Source organism: Barbus barbus, assembly GCF_936440315.1.
Source record: "Barbus barbus genome assembly, chromosome: 36".
In the NCBI taxonomy this organism is placed as follows: domain Eukaryota; kingdom Metazoa; phylum Chordata; class Actinopteri; order Cypriniformes; family Cyprinidae; genus Barbus; species Barbus barbus.
In genome coordinates, this window is record NC_136714.1 from 28,397,424 (window position 1) to 28,425,156 (window position 27,733).

General features: G+C 40.0%; 1 protein-coding gene across 2 annotated transcripts; it reads right to left on the reverse strand.

Annotated features, from left to right (window-relative positions):
- Window positions 1-893: 893 nt before the first annotated feature.
- Window positions 894-27,733, reverse strand: LOC306856098 (protein zer-1 homolog). Of its 2 annotated transcripts, none has more exons than XM_079395120.1 (17): window positions 27,602-27,733; window positions 25,442-25,707; window positions 25,051-25,201; window positions 21,687-21,917; window positions 20,652-20,881; window positions 18,355-18,528; window positions 18,152-18,266; window positions 16,926-17,072; window positions 15,832-16,005; window positions 13,432-13,647; window positions 12,901-12,942; window positions 9,461-9,580; window positions 9,222-9,337; window positions 8,957-9,145; window positions 6,522-6,619; window positions 5,766-5,868; window positions 894-2,081 (listed from the first exon to the last, which is right to left on the reverse strand). In XM_079395120.1, the coding sequence occupies exons 2-17, from the start codon at window positions 25,609-25,611 to the stop codon at window positions 2,024-2,026; spliced, it is 2,334 nt and encodes a 777-aa protein (XP_079251246.1). In that variant the 5' UTR covers window positions 25,612-25,707; window positions 27,602-27,733; the 3' UTR covers window positions 894-2,023. The 2 variants fall into 2 exon arrangements, with proteins under 2 accessions (XP_079251246.1, XP_079251247.1); XM_079395121.1 differs by having other exon boundaries at window positions 957-2,081; window positions 9,461-9,571.

Here is a 27,733-nt window from a genome sequence, read left to right on the forward strand (position 1 = left end):
TTTCTCTTTAAATGTTTTGTTCAAATTAATTTTAATTGAAGTAAAATGCTGATTCAGTAAGAGCCTGATTAAAGGTATATATCAGTGTCTCGGTCTTATATGAATTGTTTTCTATTTACAAATAATTAAAGTTCTTAAAGGGATAGTTCACCCAAAAATGAAAATTGTCATCATTTACTTAAAATCAAGTCATTCCAAACCTGTATGAATTATCTTTTTTCTGTGGAACATAAAAGAAGAAATTTGTCCATACAGTACAAATCAAGGCTAATCAAAATGGTTTGGTAACATTCTACAAAATATGTTGTGTGTTTTACAGAAGAAAGTAAGTCATACAGGTTTGGAACGAGATGAGGGTGAGTAATTATGACAGAATTTTCATTTGTGGGTGGACTAACCCTTTAAGACCTCAGCACCGATCTCCTCCTGGGCAGAGAGCCCATTCATTCAAGATAAAAAAATGCAAATATTGCAGACAATAAAGAGCTATGCCTGAGGAACACGTGTGTGCATCTTCTCTATATTAAAAACACATGAGTAAATAAGTCTTACCTGCGGTCCAGAGAGAATCTGATGCTCTAGAGCCCGGATCCGCTTCTGATTCGGTTCTGCTATCTTCACTTTACATGATCCACGCAAGAACCATGAATCAAGTGCAAACATTTTCTTTTTGAACAAATATTTTACACAAATGAAGAAAAACCCTCGTCTACCATTTCACCTCAAAAATTCTGCTAGTAAAAGCTTTTAAATCTTTGTTTGTAAGGAAAATCAGTTCAAATGTGTTTTAAAGACGAGACGAGTAACTCCCTATAAAACTGTTATTTGGAAATAAAATACATAAACACTGCATGTTAGAAGCACAGGAAATGTCAAGTATCTTTTGCTGATATCGGAGTTTCATAATATTCTGTATTTGATGATATTGTTAAAAGAGTTAAGAAACATCCTAAGATTGATTGTTAAATTCTGTATTAGTGAATAACAGGCCTCTTTTACAAAGAAAGATCTTTCAACAGCAGACAAAGCACAGATATTTAAATATGAAAACATCTCAAGCTGTTCCCACACCAGGAGTCTGTAAAGATCCTCTCATACACAGGCGGTTCACTGGTTTAAAAACACACCTGATGAGCGGAGATAATAGAATCACAATCATCACCGTCGCTGAGAAATAACGACTGGAACAGAGTGTTGGACAACTATTATTATTATTAATAATCTCTCTTTACACCCAGTGTTGTGTGGACATCTTACTTCAGTACATCATGGTTTTATTGCAGTTCAGAGTCGTGTAGAAAACCATGCGCCACGATAAACAGCACAAACCTGCAGGAAACGCAGATCAAAGCTTGTCTGATAAACCATCATCATCATCATCGTTGTTCCAGGAGATAAAGATCTGATCCCGCTGCCAGTCGATCACGTTCAGCATGAGATTGCAAATAAAAAGTGAATATGATTAAAAATACAACATAAGAAGAATGATGAGCTCCCCAAAAGAGAATCGCTTTAATGTGTGATTGAATCCTCCGCCGGGACCTCGAGAGATTTCCAACTGGGAGTGTTTACAGTGACGCCATTAAAACATCCAGACGAGAACTTCCTTCCAACGCAAACAGAGGAACCGGTTCCCTCAGGATCCATCATGGACCCTTGAGAAGATTCAGTCAAGCTTATATGTCCATCGCTCTGCCTCAGACAAATAATCACGGTTGTTCCTTATAAAGACACGAGCAGAATGTCCTTACACACACACATTCGTTCGGGCATGTCATCATTTACAAATAAAAACAGAGAAAAACACCCCTAGAATAACGCAGCTCTCACTGCTGTCCATGTGCAACACAGAAACGAGCCCGACACACACACACACACACACACACACTCGTGAGCTCACTGTAGTGTGACGTGACAGACGTGTGTTTTAGGAGAGCAGTGAAACGTCCTCCTTTCTGTGCCGTCAGTGCCAGTGAGGAACATCACGCAGAGAGACGTCCGGCGCTGGTGTCCGTCACAACCTTTAACTGCTGGTGTCCATCGGATCCTCCTTGAAGTTCTCGCAATGCTCCATCACTTCACTGCACACACACACACACACACACAACACGTCAGATCAATCCAGAACTGCTTCTGTTTAAAACAGAGTTATTATATGACATGAGATACACAAAAAACAGACCTTCAGCATGATTTGATTCATGAATGACTCTTTTGAATGAACTGCTCAAACGACTCACGAATCAGTCATTCATGATGCAGTGGGTTATGAGAACTTATTCCACTCTTTGTGTTTTTTCAGTGTGATATTGAGTAATAATTACTGTGTACTTTGTGTAAAGTCATTACCAAAACTTCAACTATAGCTACTGTATGCATTTCTAAAGCTCTACAAAATGATCAAACTCTGCTGTTAAAGCGGTTTCACTCAATCTCCTCATGTCTTCTGTCTCTGGTTGATAGTTTAGTGTTTTATCCAGGAAAAGCTCTTCTAGTGTAATTGTTCAGCGGCTGCTTCAGTGTCAAATCTTGACTGATTTTGATCAAGTAAAGGTCAGAATAACTGCAGTCATATCTCCAGATGAACTCTTACTGGACTGAAGCAGCTCAGCTTTACTTGATTCTCCATCAATCATTTTCTAGATAAATCAGTGCGTCTCAAATCTGATCATCAGGATCTTTTGAGGAGCGTTTGTTTCCTGAAGCTTTACTTTCTCTGTTCCTCAGCGGAGGAATGATCTTCATCTCACATCTTCTGAGGAGCGTTTATTTGCATTATATGTTTGGATCATTTACATCTCATCTTACTGAGACATATACTACATATATTACTGGAGATACGGAGCGACCGCTGATATTTAGATCATTTTATGTCAGTATCTGCTGCACTGTTATAAACATCTCACTGATTTACATTACAAGCTTCAGAATCTCATCATAAACATCAGCATCAAATTCATATTTTTGCTCAGTTTGAGTCTTTGAATATTGATCCTTCAATATTCTCACTGTATCAGACTATATGAGCCATAAAAAAAAATCATTTCTGACTATTATTTCAAATATCAGGCTTTACAGGGTTAAAACAGTAAAATAAATAAAAAATTGCTCTGATCTAGTATGTTTGTTCAGTTTATAGTTCAGATCAGTTATTGGTTGGAAGTTCTTCCTCAAAAGAATCGTTAATGGAATCATGAACCAGTTTAACAAACAGACTCAGATGAAACTGGAGAGAGAGAGTGTGTGTGTGTGTGTGTGTGTGTGTGTTTCTCAATTCCAAGAACGCAGAGAACGGACTTGTGTTCTCGTGGAGAGCGGTCTTGCCAAGCTTCCTTGGAAGAACAAACTCGGAAGGACGTGAGGACAGAGAACGCACTCTTATGAGAATGACCCACATCCCTTGGCCCACAGGACACGACGGCGCTTCTGGACCATGCTCACATGCTTCCTTTTTACATGATAGAGCTTTAGTTGGCATCAGGGCTGCAGCTAACAATTATTATTGTCGACTAATCTATCGATTATTTTTCAATTCATCTATTTAATATTTTCTTATCAGTTGATGAATTCTTTAGTTAAACTATTAATAAATAATAACAGTAACTTCTGCTATTAATCTTTATATTTTATTCAAACATTCTCATAAATAATACTTTACAAAAATAAACAACAACAAAAAAAGAAAACAACAACAAAGAAAAACAACAAGAAAGAAAAATAAATAATAATAATAATAATAATAATAAATAATTAATAAAAATGAAAAAGAAAATAATAAATAAAAATTTGAAAGAAAAATAATAGCATTAAATAATTACAAAAAAGAAAAAAAAAAAGCAGCAAGAAAGAAAAACAATAACAAGAAAGAAAGAAAATGACACGGCAGTGAATCAATAGAAATGCTCATTATGGCTGGATTCACAGTTGCTGTTTGGGACTGACAGCATTGCTTACAGGTGACAGACTTGAAATGTTTTATTTATTCAGCAGATTAAAGCATCTGCTTGAATACATCTCTGTATGAATGAACAGCTGAAATCACAACCGCATTCAGGACACTAGCGACAGAATCAAAAATGGTGTCATAACACTGGGAAGTTATATCACAGTTGACAGCCTGTTTTTAATAAAGGAGCCCAGGCTTGTCCAATCCAACGCACAGTTAAACGGCTAACAACGACTTTAAATGCTTTGTTAGCGAGTGCAGAGAGCGCGTCTGAGAGCTCGCTCGATCACACCCACGGCACTGACGGCAGCTCCAGTGGATCTTAAGATGAACGCGAATCATTTCTCTTAATTAAACCCGCCGTGATTCTACAGGCAACTCAATATCCTGTGCTGTTCCATTCATTCAGCGCAGCTTTGACAATGAATCCTGACGATGTAAAGGCGTCAGTTCGGCTATATATATATATATATATATATATATATATATATATATATATATGGTTCTGACTGTCGTATAATAATAATGCACTATGAACGCAGCTCTATGAAGTGATATTGCCATACTAGCCTTTACCTTCTGCTCTAGAGTCTTGTTTTGTGTTAAACATGGCAGAAAAACAGTCCTAAGTAGGAATAACTGCAGGCTGCAATGGGTGTGACTTAAGGTGCGACGCATTCCATGCTAATCAACGTATTCTAAGCTGTATGTACAATCATTTGCACTGAACTAGTCTCTCCCCCTCCACCTCATAACTTGCACTATGCGTCATAAAACTTAATGTATATACACATTTTTTATATTTATTTATATACTTTGTTATTTGTACTTCTGGTTAGATGCTAACTGCATTTCATCGGCTCTGTACTTGTACTCTGCACAGTGGCAATAAAGTTGAATCTAATCTAATCTAATATTTTCATAATCGACTTAATCGATGACGTCGACGACTCGCTGCAGCCCTAAACTGCAGATGGCACGGCGGATTGTGTTTACCGACAGTGGTTTCTGGAAGTATTCCTGGGCCCATTTAGTACTATCAATGACAGAATCATGCCGATGAGTGATGCAGTGTCGTCTGAGGGCCCGAAGACCATGGGCATCCAACAAAGGTCTTCGGCCTTGTCCCTTGTCCCTTCGGCCTCGGAGAGCCTCTGCCTCTCTAAGACATCCCTTTTATAGCTAATCATGTTACACACCTGATGTCATTTAACTTAATTAGTTGCTAGATATTCTCCCAGCTGAATCTTTTCAAAATTACTTGCTTTTTCAGCCAGCATCAAATTTGAAATGAGCTAATTTTGTGCATAAAACTGTACAATTTCTCAGTTTAAGCATTTGTTATGTTATCTGTGTTCTATTGTGAATAAAATATTGGCTCATGTGATTTGAAAGTCTTTTAGTTTTCATTTTATTCTAATTTAAATAATGTCCCAAAATTCAGGAATTCGGGTTGTACTTGCGAGAGCGAGTTTAAAGCTTACAGGCTTCCGTACACCGGCCGCCCGCAGCATCTTCTGGGATTTCAAACGGTTCGATTCTCTCAAGTCTACACTCGATGCATCCTCGATTTCAAGAACACATCCGGGCACTTTCATGCGTCCTCTGTACTTGCGTTCTTGAGAATTGGAACTGAACTTCGACGATTGATGATGACATAGAACGAGAACACAAGGACGCAAGATCACTGAAGAACGCATATTGAGAAAGAGCCTGTGAGTGTGTGTGTGTGTGTGTGTGTGTGTGTGTGTGTGAGTGTGTGTGTGAGAGAGAGAGTGTGTGTGTGTGTGTGTGTGTGTGTGTGTGTGTGTGTTGTTACCGTGCCATGTCCTTGGTCTCCTGATGAGAGGACTCCAGCTCCAGAACTTTCTGCAGCAGAATGACGCCGCCCTCCTTTATCAACAGAGGGCAGTATTTACTCGCTACAGGACCAGACCACAGGGAAAGAGAGAAGGAGAATGAAGCCCGTTTGAACTCAATTTAATGAGAATAAGAATGTGTTTGTGTCATCATGAAGAGCTTTAGATCCCTCAAATTGAAAAACAGTCAATATTAAACTCAGAAATTAAAGGAATAGTTCACCCAAAAATGAAAATCCTCCTCTCTGTATCATTAAAGTCAGAGTCAATAAGTATGACTGTGTGGTGTAAATACACCCAAAATCATCATTCTGTCATCATTCTCTCTCTCATGTCGTTCCAAACCTGTATGAGTTCCTTTCTTCTGTTGAACACAAAAGAAGACTTTTTGAGGAATGTGTGTACTGTGTAACCAAACAGTTGACTGTAGCCATTGACTTCCATAGTATGGGGACAAAAACTATGTTTACATACATTCTTTAAAATATCTTTTGTGTTCAACAGAAGAAAGGAACTCATACAGGTTTGGAACGACATGAGAGAGAGAATGATGACAGAATGATGATTTTGGGTGTATTTACACCACACAGTCATACTTATTGACTCTGACTTCAATGATACAGACAGGAGGATTTTCATACGGTGTTACACTGAGAATGACATTATTTTGGGGTGAAATCTGATCAGATGAGAACGTTTCACAGTAAAATACTCACGGTAAACAGATACCAGGTTATAAAGCGCCCACGTGGCCCAGTGCTGACTGACCGGAGCGCAGCTCTGAGGGAGGAGACGCAGGATGGGCTCGAATGACCTGCAGACGGACCACAGAGAGAGAGAGAGAGAGATGGACAGACTAGTTTAACTAGTTTCTCAGCCATTTAAGAAAAACCTGTCTTTCATTAAGATCATTTAATCAATGGAATCAATGATGATGTTAACCCTTGTGTGTCAATTTAAAATAAAAATTTACACAGAGGTCCTTAGAACAGGCATAAAAATATTATACATTAATATATAAATATTTTTCCACTTCCACTTACATAGATTTTTTTAACCAACATCAGTTCTGATCATACCTACCAAAATGTCATTAATTTTCAGGATTTTAACGCTGTAAGTGCCTGTTTGTTTACATAATGCCCCTGTTGTGTTTTCATGAAAAAACTGAAAAACATTCTAAGTAATTTTCCATTTACTAAATACTACACAGAAGTTTGTTCTGGATTATTACAGTCTGGGATAAATCAGGGATTAGAAACAAAATTAATTGATGAATTATTATTTCTTGTGCACTATAAGATCACACAAACCCTGATATACATACCAACAATTACATAATTTCAATTAAATATTTTTTAGCAGAAGCAGAAAACAGAAGAAATCAAGTATTTGGTCCATAGGCCAAACACCAAACCAAAATAGTACAAATTAAAACATTTGTGAAGCCTTGTCAACAGAATGGAAGCCTATTAACAAAGAAAGCATGATCTTATGTCAACATGGTACGTTCAAAACACAATATGGCATTTTATTGGATGTTTTTGCCCCGGAGGTTCGGAGTGTCACTATATTTGTACCTAGCGTAAAAGACATTTATGAACAGAAAAATACTAGCAAATTAACACAAAACAAAATGTCCCTATTGACTAGGGTTGGGTATCGTTTGAATGATCAATTCCAATCCTGATTCTGATTCTTATTGATTCCAATGTGGTCAAACATTTAGATATCAAACATATTTATTGTGTGTCTCTTTTTGCAAAACATTTAATTGCTGCTGATTTTATACCATGAATAAAAATCAGCCGGCTACATAAAAACTGGACTCGATTAAAAGCTGCTTGCGAGCAAAACGGAGTCACACGATTCTGGATAAAAATTATTTATTTATTTATTTATTTTTTTTTAAATGGAGGTGGTAGTTCTCTCATAATTCTCAAGAAAAAATATTAGACAACTAAAAATCTGATGGAATGATTCAATAAGCCCTTTCACACATACAGACATTACCGGTAAATTGCCGTAAAGAGATCATGTGTGAACAGGACTTTTCAAAAATACCGGTAAATTCATTCCAGCAGTTTACGGTATGAGAAGTTAATTCTGCTGTGTGTGAACGCAGAAGGAAAATGACCGGTATGAGCACGTATGCGTTCAGAACGCGCTGACGTAAGACTCTACTCCGGGCCAATCATAACCTTCTGACACAGATGATGCGTTCACTCCACACTTCCTCATGTCCGTCGCACAGGCCTCTGCATTTGTGTAAACATAACTGGGGTTTTTTTAACTGTTCACATTTACTTAATAAAAAACCTGGATACTCGCCAGGACGGCCATTTTTGTGTAATTTTGTGTGTGTTTGGCCACTTAAGTTCGACAACAAACTACGTGAAATAACTCCATATGATACTCGCTATAGGTGGCTTTGGATGTGACTGAGAGCCTTGAAACAGCCTCTGGAGCGCGCGAGTACCGATTGCCTTAAAAGAGTGCAAATTATACATTTTTTGTGACGATGCCACAATGACCCGATTAAGCAAGTTACAATTGTGTCAACTGTCCCGAAGTGCGAGCGAAAGTCTTGGATCGGTGTGCAGCTGATGTGAAGCCGCTTGGAGAGAGTGAAAGAGAGAAGACACGCTCCAGCTGAATCACTCACACTGTTTTCAAATGACTGATTTAATCTGCTAGTTTGTGTGGATTTATTTACTCGTATAACCTACTTGCTGTCTTGAATAAATTTCCCTCATTATAAACTTGAAAGCTGCGGGGATGAGTAAAACTATGAAATATACACACAATCCCCCACAAAATTCTGGACATGATTAATTATAACTATTACAGAGATTTGTGAAATAAAATTTCATTATTTGTTAGTTTTTTTTTTTCCCCCAGGCCTGGAAATTGCTGTTTTCAAAATGTAATAAAAGCAACTGATGCACGCTGTTAATCACTTAAACTGACCGAACAATGTGATTAACAGCTCCTTTTCGCCAGCTAAAAATAAAAGATACGCACACATGAATTGATAGGTGGAACTGAAAATAACATTTTACAACAAGTACCCGATTCCTGACCTTAAGTATTAGATTCTGGAATTGGCATTGATTTCAGATTCCCAACCCTACTATGGACGCTGACGTGCCTGTAGTTGATGTTGCGTCGTGAGTTGACGTCCCAGCTCTGAATGGCCGCCCACATTTTGTCCATGACGTGTGACCTCTTGGGCTCCTCCATGGTCCAGACCTCCGAGCCGTCGAACATGATGTGCGACAGGACCCCGCAGGCGTTATAGGACACCTCGATGCCGTCCGCCTTACTGTCCAGCAGCTCACTGCGAGAGAGCCGCAGCGTTAGACACTCAAACAGCAAACACCGAGCCAATGAGGTGCAGAGAAGCACTTTCACACCTGAACACCGTGATGAACTGTCTGGTCAACAGCTGCGGCCTCAGCGCCTTCACCTCGGCCACGTTACCCAGAAGCCCCAGCATGTTACGGTGCAGCTCCTGCTTATCAGGAAACTCCTGCAGGAGAGCAGAAACCAAACGCATGAGGGACGAGCAGAGCTTCTGCTGACAATCATTCATTATTCAGGCTGCGTTTGGAACGGCCGAATACAATATACACTGAAACTGTGATGAACGGACCTTCAGACAATCCAGGAAGAGATTCATGCCGTTACACTCCAGGAACATCTGACAGTTATCAGGCGTCTCGTCTGTGATGTTCCAGAGCGCGCTCCAAGAGAACTCCATCACCTGATCACACTTAACACACACACCACAGTTAACTCTGACTAAAACCAGAAAAACACATTCCCATTAGCAGAATCACATACATTACAAAACATTACTTACTTACATTACTTAAAAAACAAATGAGATAAAATACATACAAAAAAAAAGTTTTTATGACTTGTAATAAAAACTAACAAATTCAATTAGAAATAAAAAAAATTAAATTTTTTATAACTTTAAATAAAATGACCTGAAATTAAATAAAAATAAACGTACTTATTTTATGTCCAAGGCAACATTTCTCATATTCATTTTATTTAAAGCTGAAGCGCAAAATAACTGAAAAACTAATCAAAACTACAAAAACACACAACAAAACTACTGAAACGTAAATTAAAATGAAAATTAAAATAAAAAATGAAAATATTAACAAAACTATAAAAGTATATCAGGGATACTGAAATAACACTAGCACAGTTCATTACTGAAGCGGACTCATCACGGATTCATCCATGATGAGTCCGCTTCAGTAATGAATCAGTGATGAGTCCGCTTCAGTAATGAATCAGTGATGAGTCCGCTTCAGTAATGAATCAGTGATGAGGGAGTCCGCTTCAGTAATGAATCAGTGATGAGGGAGTCCGCTTCAGTAATGAATCAGTGATGAGTCTGTTTCAGTAATGAATCAGTGATGAGGGAGTCCGCTTCAGTAATGAATCAGTGATGAGTCTGTTTCAGTAATGAATCAGTGATGAGGGAGTCCGCTTCAGTAATGAATCAGTGATGAGGGAGTCCGCTTCAGTAATGAATCAGTGATGAGTCCGTTTCAGTAATGAATCAGTGATGAGTCCGTTTCAGTAATGAATCAGTGATGAGTCCGTTTCAGTAATGAATCAGTGATGAGTCCGTTTCAGTAATGAATCAGTGATGAGTCCGTTTCAGTAATGAATCAGTGATGAGGGAGTCCGCTTCAGTAATGAATCAGTGATGAGTCTGTTTCAGTAATGAATCAGTGATGAGGGAGTCCGCTTCAGTAATGAATCAGTGATGAGTCTGTTTCAGTAATGAATCAGTGACGAGGGAGTCCGCTTCAGTAATGAATCAGTGATGAGTCTGTTTCAGTAATGAATCAGTGATGAGTCTGTTTCAGTAATGAATCAGTGATGAGTCTGTTTCAGTAATGAATCAGTGATGAGTCTGTTTCAGTAATGAATCAGTGATGAGTCTGTTTCAGTAATGAATCAGTGATGAGTCCGTTTCAGTAATGAATCAGTGATGAGTCCGTTTCAGTAATGAATCAGTGATGAGTCCGTTTCAGTAATGAATCAGTGATGAGTCCGTTTCAGTAATGAATCAGTGATGAGTCCGTTTCAGTAATGAATCAGTGATGAGGGAGTCCGCTTCAGTAATGAATCAGTGATGAGTCTGTTTCAGTAATGAATCAGTGATGAGTCCGTTTCAGTAATGAATCAGTGATGAGGGAGTCCGCTTCAGTAATGAATCAGTGATGAGTCTGTTTCAGTAATGAATCAGTGATGAGTCCGCTTCAGTAATGAATCAGTGATGAGTCCGCTTCAGTAATGAATCAGTGATGAGTCCGCTTCAGTAATGAATCAGTGATGAGTCCGCTTCAGTAATGAATCAGTGATGAGGGAGTCCGCTTCAGTAATGAATCAGTGATGAGGGAGTCCGCTTCAGTAATGAATCAGTGATGAGGGAGTCCGCTTCAGTAATGAATCAGTGATGAGTCTGTTTCAGTAATGAATCAGTGATGAGTCTGTTTCAGTAATGAATCAGTGATGAGTCCGTTTCAGTAATGAATCAGTGATGAGTCCGTTTCAGTAATGAATCAGTGATGAGTCCGTTTCAGTAATGAATCAGTGATGAGTCCGTTTCAGTAATGAATCAGTGATGAGTCCGCTTCAGTAATGAATCAGTGATGAGTCTGTTTCAGTAATGAATCAGTGATGAGGGAGTCCGCTTCAGTAATGAATCAGTGATGAGTCCGTTTCAGTAATGAATCAGTGATGAGTCCGCTTCAGTAATGAATCAGTGATGAGTCCGCTTCAGTAATGAATCAGTGATGAGTCTGTTTCAGTAATGAATCAGTGATGAGGGAGTCCGCTTCAGTAATGAATCAGTGATGAGTCTGTTTCAGTAATGAATCAGTGATGAGGGAGTCCGCTTCAGTAATGAATCAGTGATGAGTCCGTTTCAGTAATGAATCAGTGATGAGTCCGTTTCAGTAATGAATCAGTGATGAGTCCGTTTCAGTAATGAATCAGTGATGAGTCCGCTTCAGCAATGAATCAGTGATGAGTCCGTTTCAGCAATGAATCAGTGATGAGTGTTTCAGTGATGAATCAGTGATGAGTCTGTTTCAGTGATGAATCAGTGATGAGTCTGTTTCAGTAATGAATCAGTGATGAGTCGGTTTCAGTAATGAATCAGTGATGAGTCGGTTTCAGCAATGAATCAGTGATGAGTGTTTCAGTAATGAATCAGTGATGAGTCTGTTTCAGTAATGAATCAGTGATGAGTGTTTCAGTAATGAATCAGTGATGAGTCCGTTTCAGTAATGAATCAGTGATGAGTCCGTTTCAGTAATGAATCAGTGATGAGTCCGTTTCAGTAATGAATCAGTGATGAGTCTGTTCAGTAATGAATCAGTGATGAGTCGGTTTCAGTAATGAATCAGTGATGAGTCTGTTCAGTAATGAATCAGTGATGAGTCGGTTTCAGTAATGAATCAGTGATGAGTGTTTCAGTAATGAATCAGTGATGAGTGTTTCAGTAATGAATCAGTGATGAGTGTTTCAGTAATGAATCAGTGATGAGTCCGTTTCAGTAATGAATCAGTGATGAGTCCGTTTCAGTAATGAATCAGTGATGAGTCCGTTTCAGTAATGAATCAGTGATGAGTCCGTTTCAGTAATGAATCAGTGATGAGTCCGTTTCAGTAATGAATCAGTGATGAGTCCGTTTCAGTAATGAATCAGTGATGAGTCTGTTTCAGTAATGAATCAGTGATGAGTCTGTTCAGTAATGAATCAGTGATGAGTCGGTTTCAGTAATGAATCAGCGATGAGTCGGTTTCTGTAATCGCTTCATTTCCAGCGATATCGTCGACCTGATTGCAAAGACACTATTTAAACTGAACTGAGCTGGATGATGACATCACTGAATTCAATAATGAAATGCCTTTAACTGAAAATCTTTTTTTTTATCTTTTAATTTTACATTATTGACACACTATTTCCTTTTTTTTGATATTGCGCAGTTGCTTTGACACAATTTACATTGTTAAAAGCGCTATATAAATAAAGGTGACTTGACTTGTAATGACTCACCATTCGGTCCAGCAGCTTCTTCTGGATCAGATTCAGCATCGTCTGTGACAAGAACCAGTCAAACCATTAGATGGACACAGATGCTATGTGTTACATGCTAACAGTCTAATGCTATTCCCCTTTTGAAAGCTGATGGTATTAGACATATGAACACATATACAGAACACATCAAATACAGTAAACAGAAGCTCAAACAAACCTCACTGGTTCAGTGTTGAGAATAAATGCCTAAATTAAATGTTCATCATATGAAGCGATTGTCTCTCCTCAGAAGACTTGGATTAAACTACTTGATTCATATGTATTGCTTTATGATGTTATTATAAGCTTTTTTGGAAGCTTGAAAAGCTAGACTATCAAGACTTTCAATGGATGGACAGAAATGATGAGGGAATATACAGAATGATCATTTTTGAGTGAACCATCGCTTCCTGAATGCAGCACATTACAGATGACTGTCCAGAACCAGAGCGAACATCTTCTCATGGTATAAAATCACAGAAACACAGAGCTCAATGAAGAGCACACAACCTTGACGAATCCCATCTTGCCGACGGCTTCTTTGTGGTCGTTGTCGACCTGACAGACGAGCGCGTTACACAGATGGACGGCGATGCGCTGGATGGACTCGTCCTGACGCGCCGGCTCCAGGATCTTCAGCAGCAGCAGATTGACTCTGTGATACTGGAACTCCAGCTCCTCAGGAATACTGAAGTTACAGAGCGTCAGACAGCAGTTCCTCTGGACCTGAACACACACACACACACACACGTATTTATCCTGCACTGCTGCTGAAGATCACAGGAGCCTGGTGTTTGGAACGGCCTTCATGGGTTCTGTCTGAGCGAGTGTGTGTGTGTGTGTGTGTGAGTGTGTGTGTGTGTTAGGGCTGTCAAAATGGCTGAAAAACTAAATTCGAATTTTGTACTTAAATATAATCAATATTCAAATAATATTCGACAGTAGCGTAGCTACTTAATGTGCAAAACACTCAGACTGCGTAACGTTACAGAACAGACTGAGCTGATATAACTCCAGATTCTTCTTGTGCTCCTCGATCATCCACAGGACAGGATACTTTTTTTTTGTGATTGCACGCCATCTAAAAAAAAATCTAAACATTAAATTAGTTGCATATTACAATGACCAGATAGTTCTGGTTGTATTTTTCTTGCGCGCCCCTACAACTCCCCTCACTGACAGAATTTCATGTGAAATGTTCTCGCCATATTACTGTCATTTTAGATTCCGGCTTGTAAAAGCATTCACATCCTCGTTCTTAGTATGAGCCATTTTCCGAAGCTTTCTCGCTCCTCAAGACAATCACATATAACAGCTCTTTAACTGCGCTATAGCTTCTAGTCAAATGTGCTCAAACCACTAGCCTAATCATTAACTACACACACGTCATAAACTCCTTTTAGTCAAGTACCATTTATGTTACAATATATTTTAATAAGACTGAATTTGTATTTAACCTGATGATCACAGGTTTCATAAAAAAGACATTTTAAGTTTCTAATTATAACACCGCCACGGTTATTCAAACAACGAACAAATTATACAGCAAGAAAAGAACATTTACATTATCAAATAATAATCAGCGTGAGTGTAAGCACTCTAAACAAGCTCGTTATAATCAGTGATGCTGTATGCAATGGAAAAAACACGCGCTATGACCAACACTCACGCGTTCCAGCGATGAGAAGACTCACCTGAACGACTCAATTAAAAAATCAACAGAATCGTGTGATTGGTTATAACGCCAAACGCTGTAAATCTCTTGAAAAGAAATGCACCACGCACAGATCTCAATTTATTGCTGCAAAAGTCATAAGTTTACATTCAACTTGCAGAATCTGCAAGATATTTATGTACACTCCCGATAACACCAAAAGGTTGTGCTTTAGGAGCGCGTCACAGCAATGAACCGGCTACTTGCTTCACAAAGAAATCAATAGAAAGTCTGAAATATCTATTAAACGAACCAGTTGAAAAAAAAAAAAATCTAATTACACAGCTGGAATGAAAAGGTGCATTTCTCTATTCAAGACACGTTCCTGTGGAGATGGCGAGTGCAGCGTCGGCATCTTCATCTTTTCAGCCGATAATAATAATAATAAAAATAATTCTGCGTCTATTTTTAGGTGTGGCAGGGGCACCCATGGCTACGCCCCTGATATTCAAATTTAAAAGGCTTAATTTCAGTTAGGGGTGATAAAGCTTTTGGCTTCTCTCCTGAGGCCACAAGAGGGCGCATCGAGCAAAATATTACTAATGCATGTTTCTTCAAATCTACATTCGATAAAACACGACTATCTTTGAAAAAAGTGCATATTTAAATTAATGTTTATAAACCATATATAATCAAGTTGCTTAAACAATTAGAAACAATACATCATGTATGTATGTATAGTTTAATACAAAGGACTGAAAACCAATCACAAAGAGTACTTTTTCATTTAAAAACATGAGATGCAGTGGATTGGGAAAAAAGACCATAAAGTCTGGAGACAAGTTTTTTAAAAGTTGAACTTGCATTCATTTTGCATGCTTTCTAAACATGCGGCTCTCTTGTGCGAGACGCGGGTGTAACGCTGATAGATGTCCCTCTAGAAAATGTGATAAATGTGTGTTCTTTGAACGGCTTGGTTTCAGTTTTGACGTAAACAACATCTTCTCTGCATTGATGTTCCCTTTTTCCACAATATTTTCAACTAACAACGTAGCAGCAGCTGGATAGGCTAAAAAAAGCATTAAAATGCAACAACACTTACATCGTCATCGCATCTCGTGCACCACCGATAAAGCTGTCTGACGCACACCTAAACGTTACATTCGACTGTAGATTTTTATTTTACATTTGACAATTTTTTTTTGACAGCCCTGTGTGTGTGTGTGTGTGTGTGTGTGTGTGTGTGCTGAACTCACCGTCACCTCCTGGTAATGCTCCATGCCGTTGAGCACCACCTGTATGACCTGTCTGCGCAGACGGACGCTCTGGTCACTGCGGTACTCGGTGTTGGTGAGGTAAAACAGAGCGGCGCTGCCCGTCACCTGAATACTCTTGTCATATTTATGAGTCTTCAGCGCTGTGATCACCAGCTGCAAACACACAGCAGACACGCGTGTTACATGCATGTGCGCTGGGACACCGCGGTCAGAGATCACATGAATGCACTGCACTGCACATTATGGATTTAACTACACTGACACTAGGGGTGTGCAATATATCGTCTGCAATAATATCGTAATTGTTTGACATAATCAAGTATTTTGCAAAAACCATTCAAAACACCTACAGAGCGCATGCTTACATTACGTGACTAGACTAATGTGCGTTCTTTCACTGCATGGTTCATTCTAATAAAATGCATTTAGAATGAACGCAAAATTCTAAATATGGGGACAGAAAATGTATATATATATCATTTCATATAGTTAATCAATATCACACAGAGTGCCGTTTTTTTCCTCCAGAAATTACCATGATTACAAATGTAATATTGATTTTTTACAACAGATCAAAAAACAAGAAGTTAATTAAGAGACTTACATTTTAGACACTATATTGCCTGTTTTTGCTCTATTTTGACAACAAACACAGTCACAGCACTGTTCTGCATCTCTGAGCAGCTTGACGGAGATTCGTTCCTGAATGAATCAACCGTTTAAATGATTCGGTTCAATCGCAATGACTCACTTATTAACAGCGACTTGCTGCCACCTGCTGGCAGATTTAATTTCACATTTAAAGTACCTTTTGATGTTAACAATATTGACTGCAATGATTATGTTGCAATTAAGCAAAATTTGGTAGTTTGGTACCATCAGATGAGGACAAAAACTTGAACTGAACTGAGATTAATAATGACACTAACTTGGCAACATTAGCGTTATTTTCCTGTTTATTATTGTGAAGCTGCTCAGGAAAACCCCTGTGAGTGTGTGATTGCATGCGAGTCTGTGTGTGTGCGTAGATGTGAGTGAGTGTGTGTGTGTGTGTGTGTGTGTGTGTGTGAGACCTGCAGTGCTCGCAGCAGCTGGCTGCAGTGCTGAATCCTGGCGATGTCGAACAGCTGGTTAATGGCCCGATGGGCCAGCTCGGGTCGCTGTTCTGTGTACATCTCGATAGCGTTCAGGATCTGATCCTCGTTCTTGGAGCCGGTGACCTGCAAACACCCAGCGAATACAGTCAGAGCACCGGAATGAGCGTGTGTGTGTGTGTGCGTGTGTGAGAGAGAGATATTGAGACACAAAGGCTGAACCCTCTTTACCATTTACAATTACTCTCTGTATTCTTTTAATCTGTTCTTTCATTGTGATAAGTTGGACATGTATGTGTGTTTATTTTTCCCCTTTTTTTATTAATCTGTATGTTTGTATAATATACTTATTGCTTTGGCAACATTGTGATATGCTACACAGTCATGCCAATAAAGCTCATTTGAATTAAATTGAAAGAAAGGGAGAGAGAGAGAGAGAGAGAGAGAGAGAGAGAGAGAGAGAGAGAGAGAGAGAGAGAGAGAGAGAGAGAGAGAGAGTGTGTGTGATGGAGACGGAGCTGCACTTCCTCACAGAATGCACAAAATATACAGATATCAGAGACCACTACTACCACAAAATTAATCAAATATTCCCCCAATTTAACACATATAATCCAACTCAAAAACTCGTGTTTCAAAAAAGTTTCATTCTTGGCGAAGAAGCCAAATGTTGTAATATATCTGCAAGATTTGTAGCATCTTGTCATCTCCTGAGGGACAGCCAGAGAGAAACAAACAGCCAATAAACACACACTCACTCACAGCACAAACACACACACATTACAGCTACACACATCTATATCATCTATACCATGTTCAGTTTTCTAAGTTCAGTTGTTACATGATGTCTATAGTATAATCTTTTATTTATTATTATAATTCTTTATTTTATTAATGTTATTTTATTAACACTATTAGCCTTTTTTTTTGTTATATCTAGCCATGTGTTTATATAATAATGCCTTTATTTAGTTTCATTATTACTATTATTTTCTCTAAACTTTACTAAATGTTCAGAAATTCTAAATCACTTTCTATGTTGTTTTAATGCTTTGGCAATACAGAATGTATGTTTTTGTCATGCCAATAAAGCTTTCTGAATTGAATTGAATTGAATAGCGAGAGTGTGAGCAGTACCTTATACGCAGGTATGTGTGTGTGTGTGCAGTACCTTATACGCAGGTATGTGTGTGTGTGTGCAGTACCTTATACGCAGGTATGTGTGTGACGTTGCAGAGCGTTGTGTTGTAGAGTCCTAAGAACTGCAGCGGCCTCTTCAGTTCCTGAAACGGGTAAATGCTGCTCTTACACGGCTCAATGCTGTAAAACACAAACACACACGCTCAGACAAACACAGAGGGAACGGTGCGTGATGGGTGTGTGTGTGTGTGTGTGCGCGTGCCCTCACCTCGGCCGGCCCACAGCGTCCTCAAACGCCGGCACCGTGCAGTTATCCAGCATGATGTGTCCAGAGATGTCCAGAGACACCAGATTGACCAAACTCTGAACGATACTGCTCAAGGTCTTCCTCGTCATCTTGAATTTAGACGTTCTCTGATTCTCTCGTGAGATATCCAGGTGCCTGCAGACAGAACAGATGAAACCTGATCACTGCTCTGTTCCACATACAATACCAGACAAGCGCTCGGAATAACTACAATCTCTCTTCTGCTCACCAAGCCTGCATTTATTTGATCAAAAATACAACAAACAGTAATAGTACAAACCCGATCCAAAAAAGTTGGGACACTGGGGTTACGAATAAAAAAGGAATGCAATAATTTACAAATCTCATAAACTTATATTTTATTCACAATAGAATATAGATAACATATCAAATGTTGAAAGTGAGACATTTTGAAATGTCATGCCAAATATTGGCTCATTTTGGATTTCATGAGAGCTACACATTCCAAAAAAGTTGGGACAGGTAGCAATAAGAGGCCGGAAAAGTTAAATGTACATATAAGGAACAGCTGGAGGACCAATTTGCAACTTATTAGGTCAATTGGCAACATGATTGGGTATAAAAAGAGCCTCTCAGAGTGGCAGTGTCTCTCAGAAGTCAAGATGGCAAGAGGATCACCAATTCCCCCAATACTGCAACCATACTGGATGCCCGTGATCTTCGGGCCCTTAGACGGCACTGCATCACATACAGGAATGCTACTGTAATGGAAATCACAACATGGGCTCAGGAATACTTCCAGAAAACATTGTCGGTGAACACAATCCACCGTGCCATTCGCTGTTGCCGGCTAAAACTCTATAGGTCAAAAAAGAAGCCGTATCTAAACATGATCCAGAAGCGCTGGCGTTTTCTCTGTGCCAAGGCTTATTTAAAATGGACTGTGGCAAAGTGGAAAACTGTTCTGTGGTCAGACGAATCAAAATTTGAAGTTCTTTTTGGAAAATTGGGACGCCATGTCATCCGGACTAAAGAGGACAAGGACAACCCAAGTTGTTATCAGCGCTCAGTTCAGAAGCCTGCATCTCTGATGGTATGGGGTTGCATGAGTGCGTGTGGCATGGGCAGCTTACACATCTGGAAAGGCACCATCAATGCTGAAAGGTATATCCAAGTTCTAGAACAACATATGCTCCCATCCAGACGTTGTCTCTTTCAGGGAAGACCTTGCATTTTCCAACATGACAATGCCAGACCACATACTGCATCAATTACAACATCATGGCTGCGTAGGAGGAGGATGCGGGTACTGAAATGGCCAGCCTGCAGTCCAGATCTTTCACCCATAGAAAACATTTGGCGCATCATAAAGAGGAAGATGCGACAAAGAAGACCTAAGACAGTTGAGCAACTAGAAGCCTGTATTAGACAAGAATGGGACAACATTCCTATTCCTAAACTTGAGCAACTCTAATTAAGATCTCCTCAGTCCCCAGACGTTTGCAGACTGTTATAAAAAGAAGAGGGGATGCCACACAGTGGTAAACATGGCCTTGTCCCAACTTTTTTGAGATGTGTTGATGCCATGAAATTTAAAATAAACTTATTTTTCCCTTAAAATGATACATTTTCTCAGTTTAAACATTTGATATGTCATCTATGTTGTATTCTGAATAAAATATTGAAATTTGTAACTTCCACATCATTGCATTCTGTTTTTATTCACAATTTGTACAGTGTCCCAACTTTTTTGGAATCGGGTTTGTATAAATATTAATGCAATTTAAATCAGCTGTTTTCTATGTGAATATATGTTAAAATGTAAAAGCTGAATTTTACTCCAGTCTTCAGTGGCAGATGATCCTTCAGAAATTAGGAGGGATTAAAATTATGTAAAGTGCCAGCATAGACATTTTGAACTATTTTTTTTCATCTGTGAATCCTGAGAAACAAAATGTATCACAGTTTCCACAAAAATATTGTGCAGCACAACTGTGTTCAACATTGATAATAATCTGAAATGTTTGTTGAGCAGTAAATCAGTATATTATTATGATTTCTGAAGATCATGTGACACTGAAGACTGGAGTAATGATGCTGAAAATACAGCTGCAGATCACAGAAATAAATTACAGTCTAACAGATATTCACATAGAAAACAGCTGTTTTAAATACGAATAATATTTCACTGTTTTTGCTATATTTTTTATTAAATAAATGCAGCCTTAGTGAGCAGAAGAGCCTTCTTTCTTTCTTAAAATCACTGCATTTATTCCGATCTTTAGTGTAAAGCTGACCTCAGTCTGCTCATCTGCAGCAGCGTGTGGATCAGCTCCTCCGTCAGCTCCACGTTATACAGCACCAGAGACGCCAGTCGCTCTCTCCACTGCGTGAGGAAGGCCGGCCGGGGCAGATGGACAGCCGACAGGTCCAGCGAGGTCAGACCGGGCAGCGGCCGCAGCAGAGTCTCCACATCTACCTCCGCCGGCAGGCCTCCCAGGTTCAGCAGACGCAAGCGGTTGAAGCCCTAGTGTTGAGACGGTCAGGACATTTTCACACCAGTTAATCGTTTGAGTTTCCCCTCTTTTCCTTTGCTTTTAAATAGCTTGTAAAAGTAAGTGAAGTGAAGTGACATTCAGCCAAGTATGGTGACCCATACTCAGAATTCGTGCTCTGCATTTAACCCATCCAACGTGCACACACACACACACACACACACACACACCGTGAACACACACCCGGAGCAGTGGGCAGCATTTATGCTGCGGCGCCCGGGGAGCAGTTGGGGGTTCGGTGTCTTGCTCAAGGGCACCTCAGTCGTGGTATTGAGGGTGGAGAGAGCGCTGGACATTCACTCCCCCCACCTACAATCCCTGCCGGCCCGAGACTCGAACCCACAACCTTTGGATTACGAGTCCGACTCTCTAACCATTAGGCCACGACTTCCCAAGTAACGTGCACATTTTACTTTCAATTTCAAATTAGCCAAGTCAAGTCACTTTTATTTATACAGTGCTTTTAACAATACAGATTGTGTCAAAGCAGCTTTACAGATTAAATAGGGAAATAGTGGGTCAATAATGCAAAAGGACACTCAATTTTCAGTTAAAGGCAGTTCATCATTAGCGGCAATTCAGAGAGATTCAATTCAAGCAACAAAAAAATACAACGTCAAAACTTGAAGGTTTGGAGGCACGGCATACACCTTGATGTTAAATGAAATACACAAAGTTTAAATAAAGTAAAAATCAGCAGATACTGTGGAAACAAATCAAAAGAACGAATGCTTAAAAAAAAAACACTGTAAACATGGACTATGGCAGCAAGCCTACCTGGAAGCTGAAGTCCAGGTCGACGGTGTGCCGCTGCAGACGCTCCTCCAGATCCTCCTCGTCCTCATCCTCGTCCTCAGCGGCCGCCAGCGGAGCGCCGCTCTTCCTGAAGAAGACGCCGGAGCAGCCGAACAGACTGAGCGACAGCAGCGAGTGTCTGAAGCTGCAGAGCGTCCGCAGGCTTCGTGCCGTCAGACTGCTACAGTAGGTCAGGTGAAGCTCCATCAGATCCTGCACACACAACACACACACATCTCTAGAGGAGGACAGACATGCTGAGTGTTCAGACGAACTAATAAAGAGAAGTTTGTGATCTGGAGAGACTGCAGACGGTCTAAATCTAAATGAGTTTGAGACCATTTTGGTTAAACTTTGGCTGTAGTTTAGTTTGGAGTGACAAGTTGTCAGAAAGTTCATTTCAGCAAACCAGCTCCAGCTCAACGAATCAAATCAGAACTCATTCAACGCTTCATTTGTTACACATTGTGTCAAAAAGAGCTTTATAAAAACAATCATGACATGTGACCCTGGACCACAAAACCAAATTGAAATTGAGATATATACATCATCTGGAAGCTGAATAAATCATATTTCCATTGATGTATGGTTTGTTATGATCGGACAATATTTGAAAATCTGGAATCTGAGGGAGCAAAAAAATCTAAATATTGAGAAAATCTCCTTTAAAGTTGTTCAAATGAAGTTCTTAGCAATGCATATTACTAATCAAAAATGACATTTTGATATATTTACGGTAGGACATTTACTAAATATCTTGATGGAACATGATCTTAATATCCTAATGATTTTTGTCATAAAAGAGAAATGTATAATTTTGATCCATACAATGTATTGTTGGCTATTGCTACAAATATACCTGTGTTACTCATGACTGCTTTTGTGCTGCAGGGACACATATTATTGTTTAAAATATCTTAAATAAAGCAAGATGTACCTGTATATCCAACTTCACATATACAGCTAGACGGCAATTTATGTACATTTTGCCACAAAACAAGAAAAAAAAATCAGGCAGTTTGAGGTTTGCTATGGTATATATATATTGCTTTAACATGTAATTACTTCTATGTCTACTTTACTACGTATTTCTGTTCATTACTTTGTGTTGGTATAATGAAGGAAAATGATTAAAACAGATTTTTCCTCGTTTTCATTTAGTGAAAAACTCTGTGGAAACATGCTTTGATTATTCTGAACTAGAACTTTACTGTATTTCACGTCTGTTTTTAAATGTACACAGGCTAAAACTCTATTTTAGCCATTTCAGAGTAAATATATGATATTATCGAGACACTAGGCTCATTATTTCTGAATGAAACCATTTCAGTTCAGTATCACCACACAAGAGCTGAAAGTGAAAGTATGTGGGTCAGGTGATCATCAGCCGTCTGATTCACAATCATAAAGAACAAACGCTGAAAGTGAAAGTATTTGCATAAGAAAGCATTTAAATTCGGCATGAGCTGAAATTTTACCCTACCTACTGTCCAAACGCATTTTATAGATCAGTGAACATTTCATCTGTGCATATGCTTCATATTTAATCGAAAGGTCATCACTGGACAGATGTTTTGATCATTAAGTCCTTTTAAGCTCACGCTGATCTGCACACACTTGAGAGCCGCGCCCACATCTCAATATACAGTGCCCTCCAAGAGTATTGGAACAGTGAAGAGAAAATTGCTCTGTTGGCTGTGGAGTCAAGACGTTTACAAATATGATTAAAAGATGAATATGAGACAAAACTACAGAATGTCACATTTTATTATTAGCCGTTTCAACACTTACATGTTTTACCAAATAAAAAGAACAGCACTTTTAGAGTTCATCCCTCTATCTGATGAGAGCATAAGTATTGGAGCAGTTGCCTCACAGCTCTTTCTAAGTGATCAGCTGTGTCCTGTTGCATTAATTCTTCAGATATTAAAAGCAGGGAATGTGTCGTATCAGTTATATCCATTACTTCTGTATTCTGAATCTTGCATTCGATGATGACACACAAACCAGGATGAAGACGAGGGAGCTGACTTTGAGAGAAAAGCAAGCAATTTGGATGCTAAAAGAAAAGAGGAAGTCAGTTAGAGCTCTAGCAAAAACAAAGGGCATGGAGAAATCAAGAGTTTGGAGACCACCAGCGACACCAGCAACCAACAACGACCTGATCGGCTGAGAAAACAACAGTAGCTGATGACAGACAAATCATAAAAGCTGTGAAAATGAATCCTAAAAGACGTGTCTGTAAAATCAGCAACAACTTCCAGAAAGCTGGGGTGATGCTCTGACAATCTACTGTCCTCAGGAGACTTTGACACAGAATTACAGATGCTACACAGCAAGATGCAAACCTCTGACCAGCACCAAACATAGAAAGACAAGAGTAGAGTTTGCAAAAAAGCACAAAGCTGAGCCAGAAGAGTTTTGGACCTGTGTTTATGAACCGATGAGACAAAGATGAACCTTTATCTAAGTGATGGGAAAGCACTAATGTGGAGAAATAAAGGGAACTGCAGTGATCCCAAGCATACAGCCTCATCTGTAAAGCATGGTGGAGGTGGTGTCATGGCATGGGCATGCATGGCTGTCTCTGGAACAGGCCCTCTCAACTTTACTGATGACTTAATGTATGATGACAGTAGCTGAATGAATTTGGAAGGGTACAAAACCATCTTGCCTACCAATATTCAAGAAAATGCCACCAGATTCATTGGGAAGTGCTTCATATTGCATCAGGACAATGACCCAAAACACCCTGCAGTTCAGTCAAGGAGTTTATAAGAGCAAAGAAATGGAAAGTGTTAGATTGCCCAAGTCAATCTCCAGATTTAAATCTGATTGAACATGAATTTCAGCAGCTGAAGAGGAGAGTAAAGGCAGAAACTCCCCAAAACAAGCAACAATTAGGATTGGCTGCATTAAAGGCTGGGAAAGTATTTCAAAGGATGAGAGCAAGAGTCTGGTGATGTCTATGGGTCACAGACTCACTGCTGTGATTGTGTGCAAGGGATCTGCAACTAAATAATAGCTTTTCATCTTTTATATCTGCCTTATGTTCAACTGTCCCAATACTTATGCTCACATCAATGAGTGGATGAACTCTAAAAGTGCTGTTCTTTTTATTTGGTAAAACATGTATGTGTTGAAACGGCTAATAATAAAATGTGACATTCTGTAGTTTTGTCTCATATTCATCTTTTAATCATATTTGTAAACGTCTTGACTCCACAGCCAACAGAGCAATTTTGTCTTTACTGCTCCAATACTCTTGGAGGGCACTGTATATTTACACATACATTTATTCTTTTTGGATTAATGCTAGTGATGGAGGACAGCGGGAGTTTCTCACCTGTTTCCCGATGGCCTCCAGGTCTCGGTCTCGCACCTGATCCTCCCTCAGCTGCAGGCGGGTCAGTCTGGTGCTGCGCGGGTCACTGAAGAGCTGGAAGAAGCCGTCCTGCGGCTCGAAGTCACTGTCAGTGTGCACCAGATCCATGTACCTGTGGATCAGAAGCATCAGGTCACCATCAGCACACGACACACTCCTCCAGGAGACTCAGTAACATCAATACAAACTGTGTCGAAGCAGCTTTACTGTATTAAATAGTGTGTAATAATGCAGAAGGAACACAGTAAACACTCAGTTCATCATTGATTCAGTGATGTCATTGCCCAGCTCAGTTTAAACAGCATCTGTGTGATCGAGCTGACGATGTTGCTGGAAGCTAAGCTCTACCCACACGTTGACGAGCCGGTCGCAGATCTCGCCGGGCAGGAAGACATCGGGCCGCAGCTGCAGCTGGTTCCGTTCGCCTTCGCTGTAGCACATGGTTCTCCGCAGGTTCTTCAGGCAGAAGACGGTGCACAGAGACATCAGGCTGTCCGGGTCGTCTCCCACTTTACTCGCCATGATGAGCTCGGGTCGCTCAGAACAGAAGAACAACAACACGACACACTCCGAGACTCAGGAGACACACATGGAGATGCTGGAGAGAAGCTGCTGCACCTGAGAGACACACACACACACACACACACACACACTAGTGTTGATCACCGATACACGATATTATCGTGCATGGGCTATTTCATAACCATTTCGTGATTTTAAACCGCGTGAGAGAGAGAGAGAGCCTGGAAGTACCAATAGCCAAAATAATATACTTTCAAACATACTGAAAAACTAACATGTTAAATATACAAATATTTAAAACAGCTAGTTCAGCAGACATACATCACTATCAGCACCGCACGTCCTACTGTGGCAACTTTGCCGCATCGACGCGGAAGTTATTAGTCTAAAAATCACGGTAAAAATCAAAAGTGTTAAAGATAAAACATGTTAAAGATAAAAGTATTTTCAGGAAAGTTCATATTTTTGGAGTCAAGTTAAATTAAATGGATAGGCAGCTACATCAGTCATACAGCGCTCCGGACCGCGTCCCATGAAGAGCCCAGTTTTAGACTGATAACTTATTAACTGCAGATTTTTATAATAACAATGATGAAGAATAAGCATCCATGTGTTTTGTTAATGTGCTGTAAAGAAACCGAAATGCTGCCGGTTCAGCAATGTTCATTCATAGCTCGAAGCTGTTCAAGAAGAGGTCTAAAAGAGGTCTGTTTTTGCACTCTTGATATAGCCTAATTTGTAAATAACGATTATCACCCTGCAGATCAATTTTGATGTGGGCTTAGTTTTAGAGTCCGTTTTTAAAACATTTCCGATGAGGAGGAGAAGCCTAAAGGCTTCTTCACTTTCCTAGTCTCGCCTCGCCTCGCCTCGCCTCGTCTCGTCTCGTCTCGTCTCGTCTCGTCTCGTCTCGTCTCGTCTCGTCTCGTCTCGCGCAGCACTCACTCACTCACTCACTCACTCACTCACTCACTCACTCACTCACTCACTCACTCACTCACTCACTCAGCTGCAGAAGAGTGCGGACGGACGAGCTCAACACATGCGCAGGATCATCAACTTGACTTGTGCGGTCTCAAAAAAAATTGCCTGCACGACGGCGTGCGCCACTGTCCGCGAGCCCTCATGATGGCGTAAGAAGGACAGTGTGTGGACGGCCGAAGTATACTTTGGCCTTAATCCTCATTTGCGCGTGTGTGTGAAGTGCGGCACTGAGGTGAAATAGCAGGGCAATTTGATAGCCCAATAATAATAGGCCACCTAAAAATAATATTAATAATAATAATAGTTTTATACATTAATAGGAGAATGAGACTAATATCGTCTTGACTATCGACAAAGACATTTGCTATCGGCACAACACCAACACACACACACACACACACACAGACACACACACACACAGAGACAGACAGACTGATAGAAACACACACAGAGACAGATAGACAGACAGACACACACACACACACACACACACAGATAGACAGACACACACATAGACAGACAGACAGACAGACAGACACAGACACACACACACACACACACACACACACACAGAGACAGATAGACAGACAGACACACACACACACACACACAGAGATAGACAGACACACACACACACAGACACACACACAGACAGACAGACAGACAGACAGACAGACACAGACACACACACACACAGAGACAGACAGACAGACAGACACACACACACACACACACACACACACAAATAGATAGACAGACAGACAGACAGTATGTGTGTGTGTGTGTGTGTGTGTGTGTGTGTGTGTGTGTGTGTGTGTGTGTGTGTGTGTGTGCGTGTGTTTCTATCAGTCTGTCTATCTGTGTGTGTGTGTGTGTGTGTGTGTGTGTGTGTGTGTGTGTGTGTGTGAATGTTGATCTTGTGAAGAGTGTTAGCGCGGCTAGCCGCTAGCATGCTAAATAAAGCGCGTGAGTTTCCCGCCGGTGATCGACAGCAGCTGTCTCTTACCTGACGCGCGCAGAACGACTGACGCGCCGCTTCGACGCGCTAGAAACGCAGAAATATGAACATGATCTGATGATGATCGCCGCCGCTCTGATGTCAACACAACCTGCGCCACATCCGGGTCACCTGTGCGCC